This window comes from Antedon mediterranea, chromosome 1 (genome assembly GCF_964355755.1).
Source record: "Antedon mediterranea chromosome 1, ecAntMedi1.1, whole genome shotgun sequence".
Classification (NCBI taxonomy): Eukaryota; Metazoa; Echinodermata; class Crinoidea; order Comatulida; family Antedonidae; genus Antedon; species Antedon mediterranea.
Genome location: NC_092670.1, coordinates 14,583,575 through 14,606,960, shown reverse-complemented (window position 1 = coordinate 14,606,960; position 23,386 = coordinate 14,583,575). Strand labels below are relative to the sequence as shown.

At 32.5% G+C, this 23,386-nt stretch overlaps 1 protein-coding gene across 1 annotated transcript; it reads left to right on the top strand.

Moving 5' to 3' along the window:
• The first annotated feature begins 1,585 nt into the window (after nt 1-1,585).
• Nucleotides 1,586-22,885, top strand: LOC140046869 (C4b-binding protein alpha chain-like). The gene is made up of 6 exons (XM_072091607.1): nt 1,586-1,642; nt 2,717-2,773; nt 3,054-3,212; nt 11,113-11,277; nt 20,633-20,779; nt 21,056-22,885. The coding sequence occupies exons 1-6, from the start codon at nt 1,627-1,629 to the stop codon at nt 21,115-21,117; spliced, it is 606 nt and encodes a 201-aa protein (XP_071947708.1). The 5' UTR covers nt 1,586-1,626; the 3' UTR covers nt 21,118-22,885.
• The last annotated feature ends 501 nt before the right edge of the window (nt 22,886-23,386 follow it).

Genomic DNA, 23,386 nt, shown 5'->3' with positions numbered 1-23,386 from the left:
AAAAATCTCCATCCCAGGGACTTGGGGAAAAGTTTTTACAGCACTTTTAAATTTTGGCCTATATAACACACACAATTAATGCATTAACACACACAAATACCTATATATAGGGGATAGGGAAAACCAATTAACGTTTTTTTTTACTTGGAGTTGTGTTATGATGATTAAAATTTGCTGAGGCTTACTTTAATAACTACTTCTCATAGTAGTTGATAAATCGAGTCGATAACAATGACATCATAACGCCAGAATCCAATATGGCGTCCAATTTGGCGGAAAAAACAGGGTATTGCTAAACCCCGCAAACCCTGGCAAACCTCCAAAAAAACATAGCAAACCCCACCGAACCAACATAAAAAATATTGAATCATGTAGTGTACAACCCACTGGGTATATCCATGTTTTAAAAAAAATAAAATTTCTACTGTTAACTACTTATTTTTGGGGTAAAACATCATTTTTTGGTAAAAAATGATTGCTAATTTTTAACAAAAAAATGATGTTTTATCCCAAAAATAAGTAGTTAACAGTAGAAATTTAATTTTTTTTTTACATGGACATACCTAGTGGGGCGTACACTCCATGATTCAATGACTTTTATGTCGGTTCGGTGGGGTTTTCTATGTTTTTTTTTAGGTTTCCAGGGTTTGCGGGGGTTTAGCAATACCCTGTTTTCCCCGCCAATTTGGACACCATTATTGGATTCTGGCATGATGATGTCATCGTATCGACTTGATTCATCAACTACTATGAGAAGTAGTTATTAAAGTAAGCCTCTACTAATTTTAATCATTAAAACACAACTGCAAGTAACAAAAACTGTTAATTGATTTTCCCTATCCCCTATATATAGGTATTTGTGTATGTTAATAGGAATTTGTGTGTGTTATATAGGCCAAAATTTAAAAGTGCCATAAAAACTTTTCCCCAAGACCCTGGGATGGGGATTTTTTTTCTGACATTCCATATGGTATACTCTATCAGAAAACCCCCAAAAAAATTTTCCTATACTTTTTTCCTGCAAATGTGTATAATAATTGTTCTGCACCCAGGCTTGCGTATTAACCACTTTTGGTCGCCATTTGAATCGCGAATTTCTTACTGTGAGTGTTGGTACTGTTAGATATAATATACAAATACACTTTATTACTGTGTGTGTGGGTAAGCCACTGTTTGATTATAAATACATAATATACAAATACACTTTATTACTGACAGTTGCTTCTCAACGTTTGTATTAAATAATAATTACTAACAATATATATTATTCGTTTCTGTAAACGACAATTACTAATTAGTATTGTGCTGCGGTACGTTCATTTGAAGTCGCCAGTTTTCTTTACGCTGAAATATCTGTGTATTCGAGAATCATAATCATTAATAAAACAATTATTGTTTTTGAAAATGAATTAAACATCACATTTCCAATCCTTTGGTTTTAATTATGCATACTGTTTTTTTTTAAACATAAAGATGTTGTCGGAGGAAATCAACCATTTCATCATTTCGTATGTATGTGCTGACTATACATAAACTGAAATGAAGAAAATAATGATTCTATTTCCTTGGTTTTTCCTGATGATCAACTCCTGTGTGTTTGGGACTACACTCCCACAACCCACGAGTATGATACGGTCTAATGGTAAGTTATATCTTTTTTTTTGTCTTTATGAGTGTTGGCGGATTGACGAACAAAGTTTGATGGATGGATAACTTATATGATTCTACGTTTATCAGATCAGAATAATCTACAGTACTTAAAAGAGACGTTGTTTAGACCAACAGTGCTGTAAAGTCTTGAAAAGAAGCCATTAACGCCCATCTCATTTAATTGGTTTCGTGTAATATCAAAAAGGAGCCCACCACGAAGACAAGTCCTCCATGTCTATATTTTATTGGTTTATAAATAATCTCGAAAAGCCCATCTAGAGATAATATTATTCTGGTCGCTTAGGTCATATTTTTGGCCAGTTTGTGCACTTTGTGACAAAAGCATCAAACTTAACAGAAACATTCTTTAGGACCTAACTAACAATTCTAGAAGGGGTGCCTGACAATTCGAACAATTTAATTACCTCATTTTTAAATATTATTATGTAGCTATGTGAAAATAAAAAAAACTATAAATTACATAAATATAGATATCAAGTCTAATATCAAATTATAGCTTATGACATGTACAGTACCAGTAAAATTAGAAAAATATAATTTCACAATATAACAACGTCATAAAAATCACACCTATTATATTACATAACTTTGTGAACAAATTAAATAAATAAATAAATAAATATGGCAAGTTAGGTAACAAATTAAATCAAAGCCCCATCCTAATATATATTACATAACTTCGTGGGAAAATTTAAGAAATCAAATTAATTTGGCAAGTTTGGTATTAAATTAAAGCTTATGACATGTACAAAACCACGGAACTATATAAAATATAATTTAAACAATACAAGGTTGCCATTACTTAAGCCACACCCATTATATAAATATATTACATAACTTTGTGAAAAATGAAACGGCAGTATGCGTAAATGAGCTAATGATAACGTAATCGTTGTTGAACGTATGCTCACCTGGGTTTATTTGCATAAATGCCATGCGACGTGGATAACTTTACCAAATTATGACGTTATCCAAATTCCTTCCATTGCATCTTGCGTCACCTATATTGATACAATAGTTTTATTATTTATTGCATTTTTAGCAGTTGAAGAAAATGATTCTAATATCGGAAGATGTATAATGACTTACAGGAGAAACAAAAGTAAGACGTAATTAATATTGTATTTTTTTGTTATAATTGCATTATTTTATAACTTAATTCGATAAATGATTAATAAACTTAAGGGTCACATTTCATTGTAATGAGCTATATATAACAGATTAAAAAAACAATGTTATTATTTGTCGCCGTCTCACACATAAGATCGAAGAACTGTTACGTGTATTCCTATCTTGGCAAGGCGAGCTAAGTGTCCTTTCGTTAGATTTCCTTGAAATAAGCAACACAATTTCAATAATTCTCTATCATGTTTTTCTTATAGCCGATTGTCAACTAACACTTTTAAATGGTAGTTTTAATGGTTCGATCAAGCACGGTGGTGTGATTCAGTGCAATTGTTTAGATGGATATAAACTAGTTGGAAATGAATATTTACGCTGTCGAAATGGTAATTTTTTAGAGGAACCTCCTCGCTGCTTTGGTAAGGTTATTTTATTGTAGTATTGTATTTATTATTGTATTGCAATGATCATGATCAGGTATGGAGTACAATTATACTTGGCAATGAATGTACAGAATATGGCTATCATGACCTTTAAAGATATATTTTGCTCCTGAAAAAAAAAATATATTTTTTCAATTATTTCTGTTGAATATGCCATTTTAATGTCCCATAATAGTTATTGACCAAAAATTGTATCGGCAAAAAAATTATTTATATACATTTAAGTTTACGCACAGGTTATGTTTTTGCCACAACCTGTCAAGGGGGAATTATCTACCTTTGATGGACACGGATAGTTCTCGACCATAGTAGGCTATGTTTAGGAATAATGATATTTTATCGCTGAGTCATACATTCCTAGACGACAATCCTCTCAAAAAACCTCAAACTTACAATGCAAGTACTTTGTACACTCACTCTAGTCACTGTGCTACTAGCTATACCAGTTAAAGTATCATTCTCCAATTCACTCTGGGCTTTGTTTCATAACAGTACTGTTTAATTTTTACTCAACCAAGAGGAATTAAAGGGAGAATTTAGATACCAGCCGCCACTGATTAGAATAATCCACAATCAATTGCATACGGTAGGAAAACTGTACCATCTGTGTATCTTGACGATTTGTCTAGGTTGATCATCGAACCTACTGAAAGACGAGTAGCCCCCGAGAAGTCAAATTGAAAATCCGTAGATGTAGTAATAATTAAGTGATCATTTAGAATAAAATGATCACCTATTGTTATTGTACGAAATCTTATTCCGCTTTATTTCTTTCTGTACAGATTTTGTGTGTCAATTATCTCAAAAAATAAAATGTTAATGATCACAAAAATTTCACAATATCTTTCAAATACTGTAATTTAATCCTAATAAGCTTTTCAGCGTGATCACTCAACCGTGACGTCATTTATACGCCATTTTGTGAAATCACATTATCAATCATATCTTCATAATTCATTATCACATATTAATGAAATTCACTACACGTAAACTTCAGGTCAAGGGTAAAAATATTAGCAAATAAAAACTTGTGCGTTAAAAATTTAAAAAGCTCAAAATTAAGTTTTGATCAATTTAGAGCATGAATTAGGCCATTTGCGTGTTTCAAAAAATTACTGCGCAAAAAAAACATTTTGCGCGCGCGATACTTAAAAAGCGTAAAAAATGCGATTTTTTTTACAAATCGCATTCTACTCACCATCCTTAGTACATTCACCAAATTTGAGTCAGTTCCGACTTAAAATAACGCGATACGAGCAGGTTAAAAATGACAAAATGCGCAAATTAATTGCATCAAAGTGCTGAAAATGGTGAAAAATAAGGCCTTTTTAAAATGAATATAACTCTTCAGAATGGAAGGTGACCCCCAATTTTTTTAACTTAATATGGAAGCAAATGAGTTGTAGATATAAATGTATATACACATTAGACGTACAAAATGATATGACGTCATCAAATGGCCACAATTAGTAATTTTTATCTTTTTGTGTGGGTTATCACATTCAATAGAGCGCATCTCCGTTATTTGAACCCAATTTTCGAACAAATTTTAGTATGTGCTTGCTCAATTAATTATCTTTCTCATGAGTTGTCAACATTTTCATTTTGATGACGTCATCATGCGTAAAAACTTGAATAACCTAGGTCGTGTATTTTCAGCTACACCATACATTTGAATATCTTACAGCTCTTCAGAATTAAAGGTGACCTTGAAGATTATAATTTATTGTAAAAGCTGATGAAATGTAGATATGAATTCATATAAAAATTAGGCCTATCGGATGTTGTGACATTATGAAATGGTCAGTTGAAGTTAAAAAGTAGTTTTTTTCTCTCTTTCGTCAAATTTATACAAATTTCAAAGAGCGCGCATTGCGCTTCTACTTGTTAAATTCTCTTCCAATCCTTATATTTATTTGCTCAATTCATTATCTTTCTAAATTGTCATCTTCGAGTTTATTATGATAATTCCATCATACCAAAAAATTAGAACATGATGTGGGTCCCGTAATTTCACCTATGCTACACTGTATATAGATATACAGTATATACTGTACATATTGTATATGACACATAATAGGTACAACTCAGCACTATAAGTGTATATGCATCATGTCATAGGTTGGCGTACATCAACTTTTTACGGTCGCATTTTAACGTACATGCATGTTTAATTTGCCATTATTTTCATGTTTCTATGACAGCAGCGTTCTAGGATGTACGGTTTGCGAATTCTGATGAATCGGACATTATCTGAGGTCAAATTTTAAGTGGCCTCAAATCTTAAAAGTTGCACATTTTTTATACAAGTTGCCATACCAAGTTTTATGCTTCTAACTAAATTTGAAGTATTTTGGGTCTAAGGAGCCCCACTATTAAGCTTCCTAATATATTACTTAATATCTCCAGCTAACTGTGAATCGTCCATCAATATTGTAAATGGCCAGTACTCTGGTAGCTATACTCATAGAGGATCCATTAAATTCACATGTGATGTTGGTTATACATTGGTAGGAGAATCAACAATAACTTGTGATAATGGACAATATAGCTCATCATATGCTGTGTGTAGAGGTATGTATGCAATGTCTTGACAAACGTATAACGAATTGTAATATTAGTTGCACATTGTTCATTGCTTGAACGTTTTAGGCATTGACATTTATGTGCCATTTAAAATGATATATGATAAAACTTTCTCCATAGCTAACTGCGAGTCATCTATAAGTATTGTAAATGGTCAGTATTCTGGTAGCTTTACTCATGGGGGATCCATTACATTCACATGTGATGTTGGTTATACATTGGTAGGAGAAAGAACAATAACGTGTGATAATGGACAATACAGCTCATCATATGCGGAATGTAAAGGTACAGTTATTTTACAAATCGTTTTGTACAAACTGCTTATTTCAACCATAGATGACATCCGTGTTTCAATTGATTTCTATTCAGGAATTAGGCCTACGAGCTATCAAAATTCTTTTAAGTACCAACATCACTCTAACTTAAGCATTACACTTTCATTATTCTTTCAGCAAACTGTGACTCTACAACAAGTGTTGCGTATGGACAAATATTTGGCAGCTTCATCCATGGAGGTTCTTTCAATATTGTATGTAACTTTGGTTACACACTTGTTGGAGAATCTACAGTTTCTTGTAATAATGGACAGTTTAGCTCAGCTATTGCTGAATGTCGACGTAAGTTAAAATTACTAATGGTTTAATCCGAAAGCTTTTTGTTTTTATAAATAATATTTCTAAATCTACAGGTAATATTAATTTAAAATGGTGATATCAAGATTTTATCTGTTTATTTTAAAGAATATTCAAGAGAAAGTAAAATTTATTAGAATTACCTTGATTATACTCGGCCAAGTTCCTCAAAGGTTTTGATTACAAAACCAACAATGGTTTTGGTTGTCTATGAGTATGACACTTTTACCTGTATAGACTCGAGATACCATTTCCCCCAAATATATATCTTGAAAGGAAAATGGATAAATCATGACGACGTACCAATTTGTATAAATGTCTTTCATGCAGACATCGTCCTTTCAATGTATACTTTTTAAATGACACTGGGTTCATACAGTTTCTTCCTTCCAGTGTGACATGCTCTTACAATGATTCATTGCCTTGTAGTCAAGAAATGTAATCGCTTTTCAGTATTCCACAGGACAGAAATAAAATAAAGTAAACATTTAGATTTATGTTACTTTTTTAAGAAAAATGTCAAATTAATGTCATCAGAGAAGAATTGATTGATCCCAAACTTGTATCTATAAAAAATGCTAGACTATATATGTATAACTAATAACTACCTTTAACTTATAGTTAATTGTCAGACACCGTCGCCTGTCATTAATGGTCGAGTGAAGTCAAACCAATCACATGGAGGCATAACTACATTTACATGTTTCGATGGATACACATTAGTTGGTGTTTCAAGTACTGTGTGTTTAGATGGACAATATCAAGATGCATTCCCTGTTTGTAGTTGTAAGTACTATCACGATATCAATATTAAAATAGAGCTAACCTGAAATGTGTTACTCTATCTCTGGCCCAATTTGAACTGGAGCAAGCACCTTCTACTATGTTAGAACTGCAATTGTTGCTAAAAAGATATAGTTTAGTTAGTCAATTTCACAACAATCGGGTAAAAGAGAAATATTTCATATATATGTTGTTATATGTGGAAAGATCTTTCAAAAATGCACATTTATTTAAATCTAAATACATGTGTATGTGTCCTCTCCCCAGCTAACTGTGATTCGTCCATCAGTATTGTAAACGGTCAGTATTCTGGAAGCTTTACTCATGGAGGATCCATTACATTCACATGTGATGTTGGTTATACATTGGTAGGAGAAACAACAATAACGTGTGATAATGGACATTACAGCTCATCATATGCTGTGTGTAGAGGTATGTATACAATGTCTTGACAAACGTATAACAAATTTTAATATTAGTTGCACATTGTTCATTGCTTGAACGTTTTAGGCATTGACATTTATGTGCCATTTAAAATGATATATGATAAAACTTTCTCCATAGCTAACTGCGAGTCATCTATAAGTATTGTAAATGGCCAGTACTCTGGTAGCTTTACTCACGGAGGATCCATTACATTCACATGTGATGTTGGTTATACGTTGGTAGGAGAATCAACAATAACGTGTGATAATGGACAATACAGCTCATCATATTCTGTGTGTAGAGGTATGTATGCAATGTCTTGACAAACGTATAACGAATTGTAATATTAGTTGCACATTGTTCATTGCTTGAACGTTTTAGGCATTGACATTTATGTGCCATTTAAAATGATATATGATAAAACTTTCTCCATAGCTAACTGCGAGTCATCTATAAGTATTGTAAATGGTCAGTATTATGGTAGCTTTACTCATGGGGGATCCATTACATTCACATGTGATGTTGGTTATACATTGGTAGGAGAAAGAACAATAACGTGTGATAATGGACAATACAGCTCATCATATGCGCAGTGCAAAGGTGGGTATTATTATTTCTAGTCATACATATTTACATTAATGGTAAAACTAATGTTGATTTACCATACCTAAATTGGCGACTTCTAAATGCATTCGTATGTCCTCTCCAATAGCTAACTTTGCGTCATTTATCCGTATTGCAAATGGTCGGTTCTCTGCTAGCTATACTCATGGGTGATTGACTTGAGGGTCACATTTCATTGTAAGGAGCTATATATAACAGATTTAAAAAAAAAAAAATTGAAAATAGGTGAGCCACGTTAATCAAACTTTTAGAAACGATAATGTCATCAAATGAAAATGGTGGTATGGCGAAAGAAAATATTCATAACCAATTACAATTTACGAAAAATGAGCTACGTGTAAGCGAAATGCGTTCTGTTGTTGAAGTAATGATTTATGAAGAAAAGAACAAAAAATCAACAATTGATAAACAAATTTAAAAAGAACAATGAGGTGCCTTTCATACAGATTGGGTATAAAATATTCAAAATAGGCATATTTTAACATAAATTTGCATTAAAACATTAAGACCCAATTTTTGAGCGCACGAATTTTTAAGGTTGACGTGCAAGATTTAAATATAATTATTAATATAAAAGATGACGATATATGCAGAGGAAATTTTGTTTGCCTCATGCTGGCTACGGTCCTGACGTGTATCATAATTTCGAATGAATTTGAAGTTTATGAAAATTCATAATAAATTGAAAAAAAAATTGTATAAAAGAACATAAATCAAATCGGTCGTTTTACGTTACGCGCGGCGCAACACATATAGAACATATTTAAATGCTCAAAATGACCTTAAACGTGCTCTATTTTGATTTTAATTTCAAATTTATATTCATATCCTTGATATAAAATCTACTTTTGGTAAGTTATGAGTAAGTAGGAGTAATTATACCTCGTGGTAGTTTGTTGTCAGACCTGGGTAATCACCGTGAAGACGCTTTTTGTAAGTTACTTCAACCTTACGCGTCGGCCGTCAGAAGTAACGCGCGCGTAATTTCATGTTTGACGTAACTTTATATACCAGGGGCGGATTGCTATAAGCGGTCTATAACCGGTCTTAGCGCTTAGCCGGCTATAATTCGTGACGTAGCAAGTAGTCTTATGTTATAGACCATTGCTATACCGCGGTCTAACCTGTAAACGGTCTTTAAAATTAAAGCCTACTCGAAGGAGTCTTAAAACAGTCTTAAACCTCTCTTTTTGTTGCTTTTACGTATTATTTATCGTCAAAGACAACCAATTGAACGAGTTTTAAGTGTTAAATCAAATAATAACGGTGATTTTATTGTTATATAGGCCTAGAATGGATTTTCTCGCGTAGAAATGTACGTACTGTTATGATTGTGAATTGAACAAGCGTGACGAACATTACCTTATTTGGTATTCTACGCGCAAAGTACGCCCTCAATTTGTTACTTTACGCGGTCTTATCTAAGACTGGTTTATAGCAATGGTCTATCAGGAGTGGCTTTAATAAGACCGTCTATCTGATAAAGCCGGCTTTAATCGGGGAGTTAAGACCATCAGTTAAGACTGTTTTATAGCAATCCACCCCAGACGTTTATAACTATAATCTCGCGTAAGTAACGCTGCGCTTCTAGTAGTCAGACGCACATTTATGAAAATTCATAATAAATCTAAAACAAAAAAAAAGAAATGTATAAAAAACATAAATCAAATCGGTCCTTGAATCGTCGAATACTGTTTAGTTTTGTAAAGTTGAGAAGCTATTATTAACAATCCATAATCAACATACAGTAAAATGTTTTCCATGCAGCTAATTGCTCAAACCATTCAAGATATCACAATTTTAATTACATTTCAAAAATGTTTTTGGTAGCTGGTGGTCATACTCTAGACCATGGATAAGCAAATTATCTGCACAAACTACTACATGGTTATTTAAAAAACACTTGAACTGACCATGACACTCAGTATTACCATCGACATAGATCTGTTTCAAAAGATGTGGGTGGGAAAGATCAAGCAATTTTCGACAGGGAGTGAGATGTCAAAGAATTTAATTGATAGGAGACTAAATAATTATTTTTATTTTATTTTATTTCACATACATCCAACAGCCATATAGCCAATTACAGGATGACTTATTATAAACTATATTGTACGTGTTCACAGTTTATCAGAAAATGAAACGACTGATACGAACAAATAACTTCAGTTACTTTAGAATTACTAGTACTTAGTTACTGTGTTTTGGGATTGATGGACTTTACTACCTCAGCCTCACCATGGTTGGGACTTGCCATTATTTTCATGTTTCTAGGACAGCGGCGTTCTAGGATGTACGGTTTGCGAGTTCTGAGGAATCGGACATTATCTGAGGTCAAATGTCAAATTTTAAATGGCCTCAAATCTTAAAAGTTGCACATTTTTTATACAAGTTGCCATACCAAGTTTTATTCTTCTAACTAAATAGTATTTTTGGTCTAAGGAGCCCCACTATTAAAGATGTATTGTCCCCCAAAAACATGAAAAATGAAGATTAAATAAATCAGACTTTGAATATGTTATTTTGTAGTTTTAATAAAGTTAATCACTTACATAGAAAACAAAAATGTTTTCACTTGTAAAATGACAAACTAAATGGTTAAATTCAACCAAAAATCCATTTGCTGACAGCCAATTTGACCAGTGTTTTCTTTAAATTACATTTTTTCAGGTAATACATTTTTTTTCGATCCAATTTTTTGGTCAAAGTGGATAACTATTATGTTACATTAAAATGGAATATTCAACAAAACTTTTTATAAGAATTATTTTTTCAGGGGGAAAATACATCTTTAAGCTTCCTAATATATTACTTGATATCTCCAGCTAACTGTGAATCGTCCATCAGTATTGTAAACGGTCAGTACTCTGGTAGCTATACTCATGGAGGATCCATTACATTCACATGTGATGTTGGTTATACATTGGTAGGAAAATCAACAATAACGTGTTATAATGGATTTTACAGCTTTCCATATGCAGAGTGTAGACGTAAGTTTTACAATTGATTTGTTTATTCAATATTCAATAAATAAATAAATATTCAATAAATGTTCTCCACATATATATTAAAAGTACATACAATATTAAACATATAAATCAAAGAGCTGCATAGGCAGGATATAGAAAAAAATCAATATCAAATAAGTTAAAAATGCCTCAATATAGATTTATTTTAACGACATGTTTCGGGCATAGCCCATCATCAGGTGAAAAGAATTGTAACAAAGGATAACATATATAAGTCACAAAATTACATAATAAAACAAATCAGCCAATCAAATATGTTAACAAACAAAAGGCATAGTTATAAAAGCACGCCTCCAAAAGCTATGGTGTACAAAGCAGGAATGGTTGCTTATAAAGCAGGAAATTTAAAACAAAGACAAAAGCTTCAAGTGTAAATAATTGTTAATATGTGAATGTCTCTGGCAAAATTAATGTTTAAAGGATCTAAATTGTACATTTATGCCGGTAGAGGCAAGAGTGCCAAGCTTTACAATTATTCTTTCTTCTATAATTCTACGAGATGTCTCAGAACCATTACATACTAACCTGCATACTTTAACACCAGAAATTGTAATATCCGAAAGGGAATGCTCATTATTACAAAAATGGGTGGCTACAGGTAATTCAGGAGTCTTTAGATTCAATATTAAACACTTTTGATAATAACTAATAAAAAACATAGTATGTGTGGAAACCTGTATAAGTTTAAAAACTGAACGCCTAGGCTCCCAGAAAGAAATAATAAAAAAGTTGGAAAGAAGATGATACAAAATACGATATATCCAAATAAAAAGGAAGGAGAAGGAGGATCGAAGATTAAATACATTGAGTGAATGTTCCTGTAGACGATACACAACACCAAGGATAATATGTTTGGGTTCCGCTTTGATTTCAATAAAAAATGATTCAGAGTTCATTGATATAAGTGAGCTCAAGTCAGGTCGTTTAATGCATTGAAATGTATGATCAAGGTATTTGGCGACACCTCCACCAGCCTGGGATATTCTAGAAGAATGGAGTAGGGTATAGCCGGGGATGTTAAACAAAGACAAATTTGTTTTTTCAGTATTAAAAAAAGTTTCTGTAAACTAATATTCCGACTAATATCGGAATAATTATTTAAAAAAAGAAATAATTAAGAAGCATCATAGGAAGAATCAAGTTATCCATCCAAAAAATAAACGTGCAGCTCCTGGTTCAAATAATTGAAATTATTTTGGAGGTATGCAATACAAAGTACAATTTAAACATTAGTAAATGAGATATGCCATATGGGAATAAAAATTGTAGTGTTATTATTATAAAGACTTCTGATTAGAAAAAAAAGGTTATAGTAACTGTTTCTGGCGGCATCAATGGTTATAATATAATTAATACCATAATGCATGCATTATTATTGCATAATTAAGAGTTGAAGAACACAGAAGACAAGCTAGTTCGGCACAGGTTCTTGGAAGGATGAAGATCCATTAGATGTTCGCCATTTGCCAGCAGAGAAGCGTAGTTTTCCCCATTCTTCTATATCGAACTTGATTTTTCCATCTCCTTTTTTCAGCCAGATCATTTGGCGTGAGGTCGTCGATAATTTAGAATAAGGGCATCATGGATATGAGGTGATTTACCTTTCATCCTCGTCCAGCTCGGTGTGCACGCTCGGTGATTGGCATAGATGATAGCGTAAAGTGTTAGTTAAAATACTCTTAACAATCAGGATACTATTTTCACCGGGCGAATGTTCCAGGCCAACAAACCTGATGTTGTTGCGTCTAGAAAAATGTTCAGCTCTATTTAATTCAAGATGGCAGATCGTTAATTGTTCCTGCGTATTTTGAATATCAGATTCACGGGCCTTGTCATTCGATTCATGAGGCCTTATGTTTTGATCCAAAAACTGCAATCCTTTCCGAGTTAAAATCAATAGCTTTACTTAAGTCTTCTCTTATTTGAGATTGTCATTGTAGCACAGATTTAAAGGACTCCTGTAAACATTTTTTAAAGTCAAGACCAATACAAGCAGTTCCGTCTATTCTTCAGGGAGAACCGATGTGTCTACTAGGCCAGCTGAGGTAGTCTTAGCACGTGTGGTTCGTTCGTGGGTAGCATGTTATATATAAATATACAATTGCCATACATAAACAAACACTTACAGAGCGAGTTTATTGGCATAGGTTCGCAGCCGACTCACTCTGTGGATCTTGTAGTAGATAGTCTTTTCTGATAATGAATAAACCATAGAATAGAAAATCTACCACCGGTCATGTGTACATTGCTTGTCCTTGTACTCTTAAATTTATTAAATCGTTTTCTCTCCAACGCTGAAAGCCTAGGGCGGTTTTAGTCTTTTTCTACATAATATTTTGATGCCTGGACAATACAGCTCACCAAATCCTGAATGCAAAGGTGGGTTTCGCATTTGTGGCCATATATAAAATACAATAACTTAAAGCGCGTTAAGTGACATGGGTTTGCAGCCGATTCACTACATTGTTTTGGTAGTAGAAAGTCTCTAATAATCTATATATAAATTTACGTAAGGGCAAAAATTCGGTAAATCGCGCCTTACTTCTGGAATTTTTACTCGATGGTATATAAAGTTGGTTCGTACTTTCGGTACTGATTTTAACCACCTGATGTAACCCTGTTTACTAATTAAATTGAGTTAGATAATTAGTTACAGACAATTAAAACGAATTTTGGTTCAACGATTTGCCCAAAAAAAAGGGTGTTTTCCGATCGTGGTATACACTGTCTAATGGATGTCCATCTTGAAAAATACCCGCACACAATAATACGAGGATGTTTCGCATTTACCTATCTCCTTCTACGATAATTGCTTTTTAATAGCTGAAAACCGGTTGAACAGCTCGAGTACAGAATCATAATGTTGAAGACATGCCGATTTTCTTAAAAAAATACTATTTTGATAGATTTAATATACGTTTATACAAATGTAGGCCTATTGATTTGCGATGAATGGAACATTCCAATTTCTGTTCCACAATTGTCTATTCCCTCAGGCGTCGTAAAGGCAAGTACACTCATAACAGAAATTCGATTCATTTTTTTCAATCTGTGCTGCAGATGTTGGATATAGGTTTTTAATGAACTAGCGTTTTCAGTCGCCGTCTACTACAAAACTGTATTATTGCAGTTAAACCACCCACACCACCACCCTCCCCTCACTGGCATGAGTAGCGTTGTAAAGCCAGTAGAGGATAGGCTTACTGTACGAAGGATCAAATGCCCTAAACGAACAACTTTGGTGGATAGAAACCAGTATGAAATATCAATTGGCTCTAAGAAACAATTGAAAACCATTAGGCCAACTAATTAAGTTGAGTTAAATCATTTAATATTTATTGACAATTAAAGCGAATTATGATTTGCCCCGAATAGAGGTGGTTTTCACATTGTTTTACATTTATATAAACTATACAAATAAACTTTATTACTGACAGTTGCTTCTTAACGTTTAATTGTAATAACTAGATGGTACGCTCGCGTACCATCTAGGTCGTGCCCACAGATGGTTCTCGAATACACGGTAATTTCAGCGTAACAAAACCGGCGATTTCAAATGTACGTACCGCAGGACAATAATACATGTCGTTTACAGAAGGCTCAGGCTCACTATACCAACACGAATATGAAAAACCAATGTCGCCTATAATTACTGTGTTATATATTTAAAACTATGCACTAAAAGTGTGATTTAAAGCGTTATGACGGTACAGGAAACGTTATTCTTTGTATTGGCCAAGTTTCATTTTAAAAATCCTTGCCCTTAAAAAATAATGTCACTTTAAACTTCATGATATGACACAAAACCGCCTGTCGCCGGCCAATTTCATAATATTCACTAGTGTAAAAATTAAATATAATCCCATTTATCATTGTAAATACTGTATATTTTGGAGCCTTACCTTTACGTTTAATGCATGTAAGTGAAATTTTGACAAAAAATGAGTTTTATTTAAAAAAAATTCTTCAATTAAATATGTCGCACAAATGACGTAACTTACGTTACAGACTTTAAAAAATGCATTAAATATCAATTAATAATTACCTATAAAAGTGTTTTTCTTCGTATTATATGTGATTTGTACTCTTGATAACGATTATATTGCTTGCGCGGATGAAATATAATGTAAATACGTTATAAAATTGCCTGGAAAGTGTTAATGAAAAACGATTGGTTAAGCTATGTAACCTACGTTACCCCATTTCTTCTTAGGATCCGGTTTGTGTACACACATGTTATAATAATTTATAAGATTAGTTACGTCAAGTTTAATTTTAAACTGATTATTTTGTTGTTGTTTTAAGATTTAATTATTTGAGCCTTTGAAGTTCATTTGAAATTTACGTTATGGTAACTTACGTTACCATATATATTGTTACTGATGAGTTTTAATATTGTGGACATTTCTAAGGAATACAGATATTCTTATGATCAAGAAAACGCCCTCTGATACAATAAAAAGTTTTAACCACGTGATTCGGCAGACAGCGGCAATTTTGACCACGTTTTTATAAATACTTCTTCACAATTTCATAGTTTATTCGTCATATATCAGATTTTCGAGTATATTTTAGTAAGTATTCAAATGCTTAATTCACTAAAGATCATTTAGAACAACTTTCCTAATGTTTATAATTTAGGAAATTAGACAGATATGCAAGTATGTTATTACATTGTACAATTTACACTAGTAAGCTAGCATAGGCAACAACGTAACGTAAATTACACTACATGTAACGTAGGTTACCATTTTATATACCTCATTTCTAAGACGTCTTGTTTTTTTTCTACTCAGTATATTCAAATAATTTAAGTTATATTATACAGGCAATAATGAACATTACCTCCAACCGGAGTTGATTTTATTTAGGGTTATTTTATGGGAAGTTTCATTGCCCTTGATACTATGGTAACGTAAGTTTCACATTGATGTTGTATGTCTATGTTGTTGTAACATTACCGAACATAGCAATGATATTAAGATAATATCTGTGTATATATGTTTATGAATATTCATTGTCAAACGTATGTCATGTACCTGGATACATCTTGTTTCATTGTAATATCGATACTCACAAGTATTAATAGTAAGTTCATGGTAACGTAAGTTACATAATTTACTACATACAAAGTCAATGTATTTTTTTACATTATGGTTATTTAAAATGTAAAAATATAGTTTAATATTTGTTTATTTCGATTTAATACTAATACATTTTGTTAAACACTAGGTGACACTGGTGATAATGGTAAAGTCACAAGCCAAGATTCAGGCAGCGTATCGGGAACGACAAAAAGAGAAGCGAGGAGCAGAGTACTTGCAAGCAGAAGCAAGACGTGTAATGAAATACTATGTTCCGTCAGCAGAACTTACAACAAAAGATAGAAATGCACGGAGAGCGACGGTGAAAAGAAGAGTACAGAAACATTGAAGGTACGTGAAGCAAGTTCAAGCCCAACTACAAGTACAACACCCAGAAGAAGCTGACGAACCTAGTAGTAGTAATGATGATTCAGCCATAACTTCCGATGTGGTGTCACCAACTTCTCCTCTACGCATCAAGATGTCGTTTAAGAGACGTATTTCTACTCGAAAACGTGTTGGCAGAGCACTAAGTCGAGCCCATCGTCGCATCGAAAAATTAAATCTGGAGTTACAGAAAATGACCATACAAAAAAAAAACCATAAACAAGCGCTATGAAAGAGCTTTGAAGAAAGTAAATAAGAATTGCATCCCATCTACCAGTCATGACTCGTCCATGAGTAGTACTGACTCTCCAAGATCGAAAGCAAATCAGGATTTACGAAATGCAGGTAGGTCACGAATGAATGTACTGTTTTATTCACGCATAATTATTATTAATAATGATAATATTGGCTATTTATAATATAGAGCAAATATCCACAAAATGTACTCAAGGCCTTATAATTGATAACTTGTTCCATGTCGTGTATGGTGATGTGAATATACGTATTTTCTTTTTCTGCCCATTACATGCCGCTTAAACCATTATCTTCCTGAACATATCAATTGAGATAATATTTAAATATTCTAAACCGTACTTAATTTAGTATTGATGTAATTTCCAATTTTCTAGGTATGTCACCAAGATCAGTACCCAAAGGGTTGAAAAACAACTCCTGCTTTCACATGCACTGCTCGATGAAATAAGAGAGAGCACAGAGATAAATCAAGGGCAGAAGGCCAGAAGAATGATTAGCAATGTTCTATCTGGAAAGATAATCAAAAAATACAGGTTAATCGCGCGTGTTTCAAGGGAGTCGGGCCTTGGTCAACGTAACCTATCCAAGACGAAAAAGCAAGGAATCACAGATGCGAAGTATGTAAAAAAGGCGTGGGGAGTTCTTCATAATGAAGTATTAGGCTTCATGGAAAGAGATGACAACTCCAGGATGATGTCTGCAAAACATCTTCTACCAAAGAAAAACGCCAGATAAGATACCTCAATGATTACACGATGAACTTGTTTGCCAAGTACAAAAGTGAAAATCCCGAGCAACGGCGGAAGGTTTCTTTTTCCTCGTTTAAGAAAATCCGACAAAGAAATGCTAATATTAAACGTGTCAAATTCACAGCAAGAAACACAAGTCTTTGCCAAAAACATCAGAACTTTGCCCTTCAGTTAAACGTATTAAAATCTCTAGGTGTGATCACAATCACAAGCCCCGATGAAGCAATCAAATCAATTAATTGAAACATTAAAGGAAATGTAACTTACGTTACTAAGAAAGTTGAGACTGATATAAGCATTAGGCCAAGCAACTGTAAAGTTCACAGAATTATAATAAATAATAATAATCATATTAACCAAAACAATAGTATGTACACTAGCATTATAAAACTCCCTAATTTACATTTTCATATGGGAGTTTTTATGAATAAATATATATTATACATATAAAATATGCATTGAATTAATAGAAAATAAAAAAAGGATGATTTAATGAAACATATAATCTGTTTGCCTACTAAAGTGATGGCAATGATCTAAAATACCAATGAGGTTTATTGTTAAAAGTTACAAATGTTGTTTTTATTTAACTATTTTGATGACGAATTCATCTTTCAATTCAGTAATTTACGTTACTGAATACGTAATTTACGTTACTCAATTGTAACACAGTAAACATTTTCTAAGAAAGATAACACCAGTTTTGTCATATGACTATTTAATAGAGTACAATAATGAGTGTTATTTTATGTGAATTTAAGACAGGAATGTATGCGGACATACAAGAAATCAACAACAACCTTTGATTGACGACTCATTTTATTATGGATGTTAATAAAGTATAAACTATAAAATACAATATGTATTAGTGAATGTAACAATATGTAAGTTATTATACATGTTTTTGTTTGATTACATACACTATTTTATAGTTTCATATTCATAGAAATATAATATTGTTGCCTTTATAATCGTTTACATTGAAAGTCGAAAATAAAACATGTAACGTAGGTTACAACCACGATTCCAGTTGCGATCATTCATTTTGTTGACAATTTTACATTGATAAATATTATGTGAGGAAAATAACAGAGAAGTAAATATAGATGTTGCACTTTAGTTTAGTAACAATTATAAAATGTTTCGTCAACATTTGTTTTTGAGAATTTTCATTTCCTAATGTTGCTAATATACTGAGCCCGAGCCAGGAACGAATAAATAGACACTGTGATTTATGTAGTCAACTAAAATTAGCACCCTGGGAATTACTTCCGAAGGAGAAACTTACCACAAAATGAGTCCAAATTTTTGAATTTGTGTTTTGTATGTAACATTAGGGTTGAGGGATGGGAAAGCGGATAGGTACAAAGAGGAACAATTTTTAAATATATTCTTTATCCACTCAGTAACGAAATATTTTTTTCATGTTTTATAGGCCTATAAATAATATACCTCTAAATACAGTATAACATTTGTCAGTATAAAGTTTATTTGTATATCTAACAGTAGAGCCTATCCACAATCTCAGTAATCAAGTTTATTTGTATATTTTTATATTACATCTAACAGTACGAACATTCACAGTAAGAAATGCTCGATTCAAATGAGGACAAAAAATAGTTAATAGGTATTTAATTTACAGTATTGTCAATGTATTGCAAGTTTATTCTCAAAGGGCCCATATATTTACCTACCATATGTGTTTAACCATGGAGAAATAAGTTAACTTATTTCTCCATGGTTAAACCAAGGGCTCATAAATTTACCTACTTGTGTTAAACCAAACTCTGGCAGAGTGAGAGATTGGGATGTTCCATTCATCGCAAATCAATAATTTGTATAATCGTATATTAAATCTATCAAAATAGTATTTTTTAAGAAAATCGGCCTGTCTTCAACATTATGATGCTGTACTCTAGCTGTTCAACCGGTTTTCAGCTATTAGAAACAATTATCGTAGGAGGAGATAGGAAAATGCGAAGCCTCCTCGCATTTTTCTGGCGGGTATTTTTCAAGATGGACATCCATTAGACAGTGTATACCACGATCGGAAAACACCCCTATTTGGGGCAAATCGTTGAACCTAAATTCGTTTTAATCGTCAATAACTAATTATCTAACTTAATTTAATTAGTAAACAGAGTTACATCAGGTTGTTAAAATCAGTACCGAAAGTACGAACCAACTTTATATACCATCGAGTAAAAATTCTAGAATTAAGGCGCGATTTACCGAATTTTGCCCTTACGTAAATTTATATATAGATACTGTAATTACAAAAAAAATATATAAACGTCGTAGTGATGTATCGCATCGTTACATGTACTGTACTATTTCAATCGACTATGAGGGTGACAGTTTCAACAAAGTATTGTCGCAATGTTTTACTGTGTTTAGTGGTATATTATTTGTAAAACATAAAAACAATTAATATTTCGTTACTAAATGGGATATATTTATACATACAAAACACAAATTAAATTTGTTTAAATTTGACTCAAACAATTATGTGACAAGTTTCTCTTTCGGAAGTAATTCCGAGGGTACTAATTTTAGTTGAGTACATAAATCACCGTGTCTATTTATTCGTTCCTGTAAACAACATGTATTATTTTCCTGCGGTACGTACATTTGAAATTACAGTAGGCCTACTATGTATTCGAGAACCATCTAGTAATAATAATTACTATAAAACAAAGAATAGAAATATATCACCGGTCATATGTAAATTACTTGTCCTTATGTTCCTAAACTTTTTAAATCCGTGACCTTTCCCCAGTTCACATTGTAGGTCTACGTGCTTTTGATAGAAATTAAACTGTATCTTTCATATCTTTACAGCGACATGTTCGTCAAAAATCCGTGTTGTAAATGGTGAATATGAAGGAAACATTACTACATGTTGTGATAGTTTTGGTGTTACATTTCCAGAAGAAGAAACAGTAATATTTTGTAACCAGGCAGACTACAGCTCATCATATCCTACATGTAAGAGTGAGGTTTTTCATTTGTGGCTATATATATCATACATACATAACACTTATATTGCAAGTTCATTGACAATAGGTCGCAACCGACTCACTCTGTGATTCTAGTAGAAAAGTCATTTCTGATAATGGCTATAACACACTGAATATAAATTCTACTACCGGTAATGTGTAGGCCTACATTGCTTGCCCGTACATAGATGGTTACCCCTGTTCACACACTCTTTTGCCTTGAAAACATTTACACATGTGAATTCAGAATTTTTCTTTATTACAGCTGGCTTTTATCAATGGTTTTGCGCGTGTGATTGTTGTAATCATGGTTATCGCTGTTGGTGAATGTACCAACTATGAAGTACCGGTATGCTGTGGTGGATCAAACAGTAAAAACCAAATAATTTTGATGAATTTGTGGAAAATATTCATCGGATTCCAATTGAACTTGTATAAAACTAGATGATTTGAACTCGTCATTTACTATAGTTAGGTTATCCGCACAAATGCAACATGCACGTATGTTACAATAATGAGCCAGAGGGATATTTGCTGGAAAGAATTGGCTTGTTGAAGACATTCTAGAATATACTGATAAGCAGAATTATAAGTAAGGGGTTCTTTTGGAATTTGCTACGGCATTCGATTCAATTGATCATTTTTAATTAAGTCATTGTCAACATTTGGTTTTGGTAAGGATTTCATTAAATGGGTGAAAACTTTATATTGTAAAAGTGAGTCTATTACCATAAATAATGACTGGTTATCAAAAAGTTTTAATATGAATGGTGGTATTAGACAAGGATCCCTCCAGTTGCACTTCTTTTTATATCAACCGTTGAATGGTCTAACATTAGAAACAATGTGTAAAGGTATAAATGTACCAATAGTGACTGTAAATAGGTACCAAGAAATCAAAATTGCACAATTAGCTGATGACACATTTATTTTTGAGATGTTAAAAGTGTAAAGGCTTGTCTAGGTGAGGTATATTCTTTTTGCAAAGTTGCAGGAATGTGGATTGGTTCAAGTAAAGAAAACTTAAGTTAACCATTCGAAATTCAACGGGTAAAAGAACCAGTCATGTTTTTTAGGCATTTTTTTTTTATATAACAGGGGAAAATGTTATTAAAAAATTGGGTTGAAAAGGTAAATATTTTTTGAAAAAACTCTACTCAAAATTTAATTTTGGGAAAGAAATCTAACTTTATTTGTTAAAGTAACCGTAATAAAAACATTAGCAATGCCAAGGTTAATATAGGCCTATGCCAGCATTATTGGCATTCCAAAACATTAATCAATGAAATTAACCAAATCATTTTTAATTGTAAATAATGGCGGCATCAATTTAACCAATTTTAACAATACGATTAAATCATTGAAATTAAATTTGGTCAAGGGGTTATCAAGTCCTGATCCAGAAAAATGGAAATTAGTTCAACAAAAATATCTATTCTCAATAGATATCAGCTTTGGTATGACAAGTATAGTGAACTATGCTAATGATATACCACACTTGTAAGGAACCCTTAAAGTTAAGTGAAATGAACAATCAAACACTGTGGGGAAATAAAAAAGAAACCTCTGTAATCCAAACATGGATTGATTCACGAATTATATTATTGAAAGATATTATTAATGATCATATTTCTTAAATCATCAGAATATATTAGAGATAATGTATTTTTGTATGGTGCTTATTTTTAATAGTTTTTTTAAACAGTATTCTAACATTTTAATAGTATTTTAACATTGCCATTTGCGATTTGATGTATTTTTGCTTAGTTGTTTTATTGTCTTAATTATATCAAGCAAAACCAATAACATTTCTTGAATCTTGAATTGTTGATACATGTATTTTTTGTGTCACGTAGATTATCAATGTGTGGGAAAATTGTCCAAATGCTGAGGACAGACTCAAAATGGTGCTTATTTTTTGTTAACATACCGTACTACTACTGAAAACAGAAATTGCTTTGACATTTTAAAAATTAATATCATTACAATTGTAGTAGTTACTACTACCATACCTCCATGATCTAACAGTAGGAGTCATCATACTTATGTACACAGTCCTGCTAAGTGCAGTCACTCTGAACTAAGTATTACCCGTAAGCAGAGTCGTATGCTCTACTAGAGTTATATATACCTCCATGCTACTACTATTCACCTGGATAAACCAATACGAATTTTCTTTAAAAACATTCCTTACATGAGAATGGAATTGTCATTTTTTTAAATATAAATTGTAATAAAAAAAATTGTTTGTAAAGTAAATGTATGATTTTTTTCACACCTTTCTAGTAACCTAAATTCATCAATTAGTAACTGGATTGCAACAATTGCTTGTATCTAAAACAAAGCTGCTATCATATTGATCGAAAGCCTCTGAAAGTTTTCGTCGCAATATTATGACCCAATCAAATAGAATTGATCTCGATTTCATATAAATCTCAAATAAGGATTTGTTTCAACTGTAAAAATACGTGTTGTTTTTTTTTTTTGGGGGGGGGGGGGGGGGTGGAAATAGCATAATAATGCGATAGTGTTTTTGCCCAGCTTTATTCGGGCAGTTTATGTGGTGCATGCTCCTGCAATAGATCCAAGGTCAAGC

Bases quoted from the DNA above. Each gene is read 5' to 3' on its own strand.
- LOC140046869 (XM_072091607.1), top strand. The intron at 11,278-20,632 runs GTAAGTTTTACA...ATATCTTTACAG, and splicing joins TCCATATGCAGAGTGTAGAC to CGACATGTTCGTCAAAAATC. The intron at 20,780-21,055 runs GTAAGAGTGAGG...TCTTTATTACAG, and splicing joins CAGCTCATCATATCCTACAT to CTGGCTTTTATCAATGGTTT.